Below are 10,000 nucleotides of genomic sequence, written 5' to 3'. Positions count from 1 at the left end.
ACCACAAACACAAACACCAACAAACAAACACACACACCCAACCCACACACACCAACACAAAACACACCTCTACACACACACCCAACACCCCCACACACAACACACCACCACCCCCCCACACACCCACACCACCAACACTAAAACACAAACACACACACCAACACCACACACCCACACCCCAAACACACACAAACAACAATCACACACACAACAACACACAAACACCCACACACACACAAACACAACACACACACCACAACAAAGCCACCCACACATCCACACCACAACACACACACACAAACACCCACCAACCCACCCACACACCCACACCAACACACCACACACACAAACACCTCACACAACACCCACACACACACAACACACACATCACTACACACACACACACACACACACAAACACACAACTCACACACTCACATAATACTTAACACACACCTAACACACACACACACACACACTATACACCACAACACAATCACAATCTCACACAAACACACCTACCCACCACACACACAAACACACCCCCACCAACTTCACACACACACACACACAAACACATCTCACAACACACACACACACACACAACACACACACACACCACACACACAACACAAATCATCACACACACACACTCAAACCCAAACCCCCCCCACACCACAACCACACACAACACACAAACCCCACCACACCACACACTCACACACTCTCACTCTCACACCACACACACACACCACACACACCCCACAACACACACACACACCCACCCACATCCCACAACCCACATCACCCCCCCATCAAACCCACACAATCACAAACATCAATCCACACATCATCTCACACACACACACACACATCCAACACCACACCACACACACAACACCTTACTTCTACATCAACACACACACACACATCACCCCAACACACCCAACACACACTCTCTCATCACTCTCACCCAACACCTCAACACTCACACATACACTCACTCTCTCCCACACCCACCTCCACACACACACTCCCTTTACCAATACCCCAACACACTCTCACAACTCACACACACACCACACTCACACACACTCATCTCTCTCTCTCACCACACACACTACTCACAACACTACACACACACCCTCACACCTCACTCACACACACACACACAATTCACTATCACATCTACTCCTCATCACACACACAACATCTATCTCTCACTTCACCACAATACCTATCATAATCTAAAAACCCATCCACACACAACAAACCACACAAAACATCACAAAACAAAAACCCCCACTTCCCTCACAAAGAACACCCACCAACCCACTCACACACACACACCAAACTCACCTCCATTCTCCTCACACACTTCCACCCACCTCACACACACAACACACACAAAACAACACACACTACACCCACACACACACTCTTCTCACTCACACACACACCCACACTCTCACTCTCCTCTCACACACTCTCTCTTTCTCTCACTCTCTCACTCACATCTCCTCTCACACACCCAATCTCACTCCACTCTCTCACTCACTCTCTCACTCATCTCTCTCTTTCTCTCTCTCACACTTATCCTCTCTCATCTCCTATCTTCTCTACTCTCTCTCCCTCTCTCTCTCTCTCTCTCTCTCTCTCTCTCTCTCTCTCTCTCTCTCTCTCTCTCTCTCTCTCTCTCTCAGCTCTCTATCTCTCTTTCTCTCTATCTCTCTCTCTCTGTTTTCTCTTATCTCCCTTCTCTTCACCTAACATATATCGCAATTAATCCCGATGCCCATTCCGCGCCAAGCCCCGGCATCTCACCCCCCCCCCCCCCAAAAACACCCACACCCCCCCACCCACCCCTTTCTCTTCCATCACCCCCCATCCACCACCCACCAAAAAACAAAAACCCCACAAAAAACCCACTCCCATCTCACACCCCCCCCCACAACACCCCCACCTACCCACACCCCCCCCACCCAACCACCACCCACTCACACCACCCACCCCACCCCCAAAACAACCACCCACAAAAACACCAACACCCCACCACCCCACACAACACCACCCCCCATACACACCACCCCACCCCCACACACACCACCCACACTCTACACCACACACACACACACACACACCCGCCCACACACACACACACCCACACAACCACACACACACACACCCACCCACACACACCCCCACACCACACCCCCACCCACCCCCACACACACACACACCCACACCCCAACCCCCACACACACACACACACACACACACACACACACACACACAACACACAACACATACACACACTCATACACAAACACACACACACATATACATACACACCACACAAACAAACAAACACACAGACATACACACACACACACAAACACACACACACACACACACACACACACTATATATGTATATGTATATTTATAGATATATATATATATATATATATAATTATATATATATATTAATATTATATATCATAAATATACCTTATAGATTTTATATATATATGTGTGTGTGTGTGTATGTGTGTGTGTGTGTGTGTGTGTGTATATTTATATATTTATCTATTTATATATAATGTGCATATGCACAAGCACACGCACAGGCTCACACACATGCACACGCACATGCACACTCGCGCACACACACTCACAATCACACTCACACACACACCCTAAAATGAGTGTGTTTTTTGTGCAGTAGCTGTAAAGTGTGAAATGATTGCTTGATTTCTTTCCTTGAATATTTTCATTTGTTTATTTAATTTTTTGTAAATATGTAGCTGTGATTACAGTCGACTCACCCCCAGTCATAACGAGAGTAATAGTTACGACTTTAGGTCTGTTAGTCGCGGTGGCAGTACGTGTGACAAAAGCCACATTCATAAAGGAATGGAACCTAGGGTAGGTGGATATGCCTCCCCCCCTCCCCCCTTACCCTATAGATGTTCGTAAATGACAAGTTCACTGTGAGATTATTGTTTCTTTTTTTTTCTTCTTTTCTTTTTTATAATCATTATTTCTCTCTTTTTATGTAGGCTTGTTTGTTCTGTTGTTTAATGCTGAAAGGTAACTTACTTATTTTTGTGAAAAGTTTAAGTAAAGCCTAGGATTATATGAAGAAAGTAATTATGGTTTTATATTTTACAAGTTAATGATCATTGGAATACTCCTGAAAGAGATTTATTTTAAAGTGTTAGGATGTGATTTTACTTTTTATTGTTATTATTATTATGTACACATAAATATATATGTGTCATTTATATATTTATATTAATTTTCCTCTATTTAGACTAATGCAATTGAAGGATTTTTTAAATATATATATATATTTTTTCTATGTTTATTAATAACTACAGTATAACTAACAGTACATTGAAAAATGCAAAGTAGTGTTTCAAAATACCCAAATTTTGCTTTCACAAATTTTCTGTTCCAAAAAGAAAGTATGATAGATTTGCATCCTATAACCTTATTTTGTGACTTGTTATTCTCGAACATGCAGTGACTCAGTACCCCATAAAAGCTGGGAGAGTAGGGCACTTATAACCCACACCCAATAGTTTTGCTCTTGCTACCTAACTCATGCCAACACCTTGCTCTCAACAGGAGCCTATTGCAGTATATTGATGAAGAGTTGCGAATGAGGTATGAAATCCCAATATTACCAGTTTAACCCACTAACTGTTGTGACTTTTTTTTTCTTTTTTTTCTTAATTTTTTTGTGTATGCCTAACCTCTTTTACTTATAGCTGAGACACTTTCGCCCAGTGACTTACATGCAGACACTTACGTAGCTGTAGTTTGTACATAGAACTGCATGGTAGTCATTGTAAAGTGGCATGCTCTGTTAATGATAACAGCAACAAGAGAAATAACACATCTGGCATTTAATCACAGCCCTTACAGGGCTTGTGTTTATGTATCCTATATCCTCTTTCATGCTAGGAAAACTTATTAATCAGATTTCACTCTGATTAATAAAAGCTTATCTGTGGCTTTGGTGGTATGGCAGAGCACTATGCTGATGATAGAGAAAACAGAGATGCTGCTCTGTTATGCCAACCAACACTAAACTTCATGAGTCTTTATCTTTTCAGTATGTATATTATGAATAATGTCCACAACATGCTTTCATTTTCATCATGAATAGTTCACATACAAAACAAATTGGGGGTGGGAAAGAAAAGAAATTTGAAGATGGATACCAATGTATCTCTCCTCTTTACTGTAAATTGTGCATTTGAGATAAGAATTGTATGTTTTCATTTACAGGGATATGTAACAGAAAACATGCTTGCATTACTGCTTAGGAATAGTGTTAAGCAGTGCCCTTTTCCACACTATCATGTATATTTTTTCTCTTGTGTTCAGTTAAGTTTGAAGTAGTAACAGCTTGTTTTGTTTATTTATTTATTTTTTTATTGTTATCATTTTTATTAACTTCAGTAGGTGGTCATTAGCTTATGTCACAGTCGGACTCCATATTTTTACCAAGCTTTTTAATCACCTTTTAGTTAGCCGTTGCTGTGCCTTCTCTTGGCTTCCTTAAGCCAAAGGAAACAATGTGTTGATAGACAAACAATGTTATAGTTTAAAGTAAAGTTATTATTGTACAAGGTATTATCTTCGAGGATTATAAACATCAAAAACATATCAAGTGTCTTGTTTTTGAACATAGATATTAGCCTTTTTCCTTATCATCTTAGGAAATCATATAGGGCTTAGTAGTAGCTTTGTGAAATTTCTGTCAGTGTATCAAATTATGTTGATATATCTTTCCTTGTTACTATCGTTTACTTTTTTTTCTTTTTTTAATTTTTTGATATTTTCAGGATGCAGGACTGTGATGCAAATAAGTGTATTTTTTTTTAGAACGTAATGAATATTAATATTACATATATTGGCTTAGGTATTGTATTTTATTTTAGGCAGTATATATTACCTGTAGATATCTATTATGTCTTTTTATCCCATCTTCTGCACATTATTGACAGAGCTTACAATGTGTTTTTCCTCTCTCTCTCTCTCTCTCTCTCTCTCTCTCTCTCTCTCTCTCTCTCTCTCTCTCTCTCTCTCTCTCTCTCTCTCTCTCTCTCTCTCTCTCTCTCTCTCTCTCTCTCTCTCTCTCTCTCTCTCTCTCTCTCTCTCTCTCTCTCTCTCTCTCTCTCTCTCTCTCTCTCTCTCTCTCTCTCTCTCTCTCTCTCTCTCTCTCTCCTCCCTCCTCTCTCCCTCTCTTCATTTTTTCCTCTTATTCTTTTTCTCTTTTTATCTATGTATCTTTTTCCAACCACTGTCGATAAGAGGACCCCGTATAATGGAGTGTTTCCTCCCTCTGTTGTCTGCGTTTGCGACAGACAGTGGTTTCCCTGGGCTCGGGTGTGGTCTCCTCTATCTCGCCTTGTACAGGGGCGTGTACACAGGCGGTGGTATGTAGGACCATAATGCAAGCAGCTGTAGATTTCCCTTGGTTGATGGGCACTTACCTCAGAGTTTTTCTTGTTTTGGTTTAGTTCATTATTAAGATATGTTTCTTTTTGGATTTTGGATTTTTTTTTTTTTTCTTTTATTGCATCTTTTATTTTTATTCTCTTATTATTTTCCTTTTTTCTTTTATAATCCTTACCAAAGGTTTGTTCTCACTCAGAGTGATGATTTTGAAGGACAATCTACCTCCCTCTCCAGGCTGATATAACCCAGAGTGCTGTTCTGTCTAGATAGCATACACGTTGGAAGGCTTTCATTTTTTTTTTTTTTTTCGCTTTTGGATTTATTCCTGTGTAGATGAGTTACTTTTTTTTTTTTTTTTTTTTAGATTATCATAAAACTTTCTCTATTTTCCTTTTCCTCTTTCTCTTTATCCTTTTCTCTCTTATATTTTTTCTTTTTCTTTTTCTTTTTTCCTATGTATTTATTTTCTTTCTCCTTTTCTTTTTCTCACCTTTCTCTTGTTCTATTCCTCATTCCCTTTCTGTATCTTATTCTCTTTCCCTTTTTCTCATTCTCTTCCCCCTCCCCCCTTTCCCTTTATCTATCTCCCCTTCCCTCCCCTCTTCTCTTCTCCTTGTCTCTTTATTATTATTTTTCCTTCTCATTCCATTCTGACTAACCATTCCATTGAAGAGAAGTTTTCTTAACCATAGTTAAAAGATTTTACTTAGACCAGTCATAGGTACTCTTAATATATTGTTGTTTTTTTAATATGTTTGCATTGATTAATGACATTAAAGAATTGAGGAAGGTATAGAAAAGAAAGAGTCGCTTTTAAGAATGTAGATGTCTCTATTGTAGTTACTTTGCCGTCTTCCCACTACGAGAGTTAAGCGAGTCTGTATTAAAATTGTGATTGTCTGTTGCGTATGCAAAAGGGTTTTATTACAGACTAGTTGTGGCTGTTGAAAGCTGAAAATAAGAAGGTTTCATTTGTTAATATAGTTTGCTTAGTTATGTAAAGGATTCATTTTTTAGAATTGAAGAAATTTTGGTTTGAGTTTTGGGTCTTGTTTTGTTTTATGAAGATTATTATTTGAACCCTGGATGGGGTATTAGACATTTCCAAATATCAGGATCGATTGCCCTCTGAATGACCCATTATTTTTTAAATTATAAGTGAAGTTAGATTATAAGGTTACTCCATAAAAAAAGAACGTAAAGTTAGGTATAACAATGGAAATAAAAAATATTTGTTAAGAATTAATTTCCTTGTTTTTCTTATATGCAGATAGTGTTATTTATTTCATATTTTGAGTTAACAGTGATAGATGAATTAATAGATATGTTTAGGACTCCTTAAATCATACCAGGTGATGTTACACAGACTTAAAGCAGCTCTTGTAATGGGAGATGATTTTAAAGTAGGAATTTTGCTCTCAGAATGTTAAAATTACTTATGCATTCATTAAAATATAGTTTGATGTTGGAAGGTATCTTGGTAGGAACAAATTTGATCTCTTCCATAGTTGTTTTGAATTTCTCTTTTAACCCATTCACGCCGCGGCTATTCCGGCTCTAAATGGTCAGAATGCTGGTGTTTTCGAAGGCATAAGCCTAACGCCTTGGGATTCTTGGGTGCACTAGCCGCGAGCGAGCGCTGTATGCCCACTCACCTGGTGCGCCAGCCTTGACCCAATATCTTGTCACCAGCGTTTGACCCAAAAACCACTGAATGTGATAGCAAGTCAACCGGCGCGAATGGGTTAACAAAGGATATAGTGAGGATCCTTTGCCAAATGGGGAAGAGTCTGTCACTTCCTAGGAGTTGACGTAGCTTTGGTTCTGACAGACAGTCACTCTTTATTGTCATCCAGCAATAAATGTATTTGTGTGTATGAGCAAGTGTGTGTGTTCATGTCAGTGTATATACATGATAGATACAAATATGATTTTGTTTTAAAAAAAATCTATATTCTTTCAATTGAAAGTACAGTTTATGTCACAGTTTGTTCTGGTTAAAGGAAAATATTTAAGTAGTTATATAAAATGTATTTACTACCAATTCTCAAATTTCATCAAACATACAAAGTTATTGAAAACCATTTAGGGTAGGCTTTTCGTTTAGGAGTTCCTTTAGGTTGCCACTTAGTTTTGATACTTGATTTAACAGCAATTGAGGAATCTCACACAGAACTTCTTAGTCCATGACAATTTATGTATCCCATTTTTATTCCATGTAATGTAGTTTACAGCCCATACATAACCTGGCAGTACATAAATTGTTACTGAAGAGATTTTGATAACTCAGTTTCTCTGTTAATTTCATAGAAGTTTATGTACTTTAATTGCTTAGATGATAAAGAGAAGAATGTGAGGAAAATCCCTAGATAATTCATATTTTTGTAGAAAGGTGTTTGGTTTTGAATAAAATATTTTAAATTAAAAGAGATTAGAGTAAAAACTGTACTTCCAAAAGAGGTTTAATTAAGTATTAGGATTGGCTACAAGCTGTATGAATCAGACATAAAGTTGGTTTAGTTATTGTGTCACCTTAACCATTTTTCTCATTTAGGAAATACATGGAAGGCTTTCCATCATGGAGAATGGAGAAAATTCCTTGGTGTAATTTAAGTGATAAACAAGACAAAAAAAATATGTCACAGACTTCGCATATTTTAGAATAGAACAAGATATCCAAGATTAGGAACTTTTTTGATTATGTTAAGATATGATTATTACTTTTATTTTAATGAATGGATCTCTCTCTGTCTAAAGAGTGAAAAGATGAAGAGAATACATTTGCACATGAAAAGAAGTTGGGTAATTGATAAGTAGTAAAATAAGATAATAAAATAAAGGTATTTGGAAGGAAGCTGATTGACGATAGAGAAAAGAGTAAAATGCCACACATCATTGTTATTTCGGCTCTTGTCAAATTGATGCATTTGGATATATAATTAGAATGAGTGTTGTGGACTCTTTTATCTGTTTTGAAGGGGGAAGGAAAAAGATGATTGATTTTGATAGACAGGAAAACAAGCAGAATAGATGAAGAATTTTGAACCAAGAGAAAAGTGGGTTAAAATCTTTTATAACAAAGTTATTTGTAGTAAGAGCATATTGAATAACTCCCAGTTGTATACATAAATTTTCTTTACTTCTTTTTTCTCTTCTTTCCATTTTGGTTTTGAACTATTATGATTATTTACACCTTTGTTTGTAGTTGGAAATATAAATTATATACTGGACTGTATTATGTTTCCATAGTGCTAAAGACAGTGAAACACTTGTTACAAATAAATGATATTTATGTTGTGTGCAACAGTGTGTGAGTGTGTGTGTGACACCACGTGCATGTGTTTTTGAGCGCACATACGCTTGTGCTTGTGTGCAGAATACCCACAAGCTTGTGTTTTGTCTGCCACTGCACAGGCACAGAATAGATTAAAAAGAGGGAAAACTTTATTGAAAATTAAGACCTACCATTACACTTTTCAATTACAGGGTAAGGTACATTTATTATTTCTCTGTTGTTTGTTGTAACATATATACATCAGCAAGGTTGTATCCTCCTTATTTGAAAGTTTATAATCTTTTCACTCAGGATTCTTTTGTGTATGTTCTTGTGTTCTTCTTTACTCTGAACACTCAAAAATATTTTCAACTTAGTAGTTTTCATTGTTTATTTATTTCCGATATTTCAATGTTATTATATCTGTCCTTGAGTACAAAGTCTTCAACACAAAAAAGTAGATATGTTAACTGCCAAGATGCTAAAGTCTCGATCTTTCTTTTAATGTCCTTCCTTATATTCCTCGACACTTGGCAACGATACTAACAGCCTGTCGTAGGGGATACTAAGGCCACATCATGACTCACACCAACATATAATTGGTTTTGTGTTGAGTGAACAATCTGCACACCACAGCTTTGAACTTTTTTTTTTTTTCTTTTTTTTTTATATAACATTATACTGTTTACCCGAAAGATGAGGGCTTTGCTTTGGGTAGACTAATTGTGTTTAAATATTCTAAGTGTATAAATGTATCAAATCCATATTGTGTGTTAAGGATGAATGCAAAAAAGGAATTTCAGTTTAATTTACATGTTTACCATTGCTTGACCCTCATCTTTTTACTCACTAACCTGTTTTAAGTAATGCTGTGTAGCATGCTCCTAATGGTATATATTTTAAGATTTTTATTCCATTTTATTTATTTGATTCTGTTGGCAGTAGCAGCTAGCAATTGTATTAAAAAAGGGCTTCCTATTAAATCAGATCTTTGTGTAGGGGAAACGTGACAAAATTTTAGATGGAAAGTACATCAGATTTTTAAGATAGGACAATTGCCAAGAGAAAAATACAATCTCCTGCACAAAGATATATTTTTTAGCATTGTTATAATCTGCTAACCTTTAAAGGGACATGTTGTGGATATTTCTGTTTTAAGTAACAAATATTACCCACGTTGATGTGAAGTATGTATTAGTGTGTTTAGTTAAATCATTATTAATGTTGATATTGATGTTTTTGTATGATGTAAA

The 10,000-nt window shown here is 37.1% G+C and overlaps 1 protein-coding gene across 12 annotated transcripts in view; it reads left to right on the top strand.

The window, feature by feature from the left end:
* The window catches only part of hppy (MAP4K3-like protein hppy), an 80,352-nt gene that overhangs the window by 44,393 nt on the left and 25,959 nt on the right, over window positions 1-10,000 (top strand). For 6 of the 12 annotated variants that reach the window (XM_043004091.2, XM_043004089.2, XM_043004094.2 and 3 more), the window contains one exon: window positions 3,632-3,670. The exons of 5 other annotated variants lie outside the window; for them this stretch is intronic. In XM_043004091.2, coding sequence (XP_042860025.1) covers window positions 3,632-3,670 — 39 coding nt within the window. Of the gene's footprint in view, window positions 1-3,631; window positions 3,671-5,379; window positions 5,452-10,000 lie in introns of all 12 variants that reach the window. One more of the 12 variants, XM_086550046.1, reaches the window with a different exon arrangement.

Source organism: Penaeus japonicus, unplaced genomic scaffold (genome assembly GCF_977035675.1).
Source record: "Penaeus japonicus unplaced genomic scaffold, GWHDUDI00000001_assembly GWHDUDI00000023, whole genome shotgun sequence".
Classification (NCBI taxonomy): domain Eukaryota; kingdom Metazoa; phylum Arthropoda; class Malacostraca; order Decapoda; family Penaeidae; genus Penaeus; species Penaeus japonicus.
The sequence above is the reverse complement of the archived record's forward strand: the minus strand, read 5'-3'. Positions and strand labels throughout refer to the sequence as shown.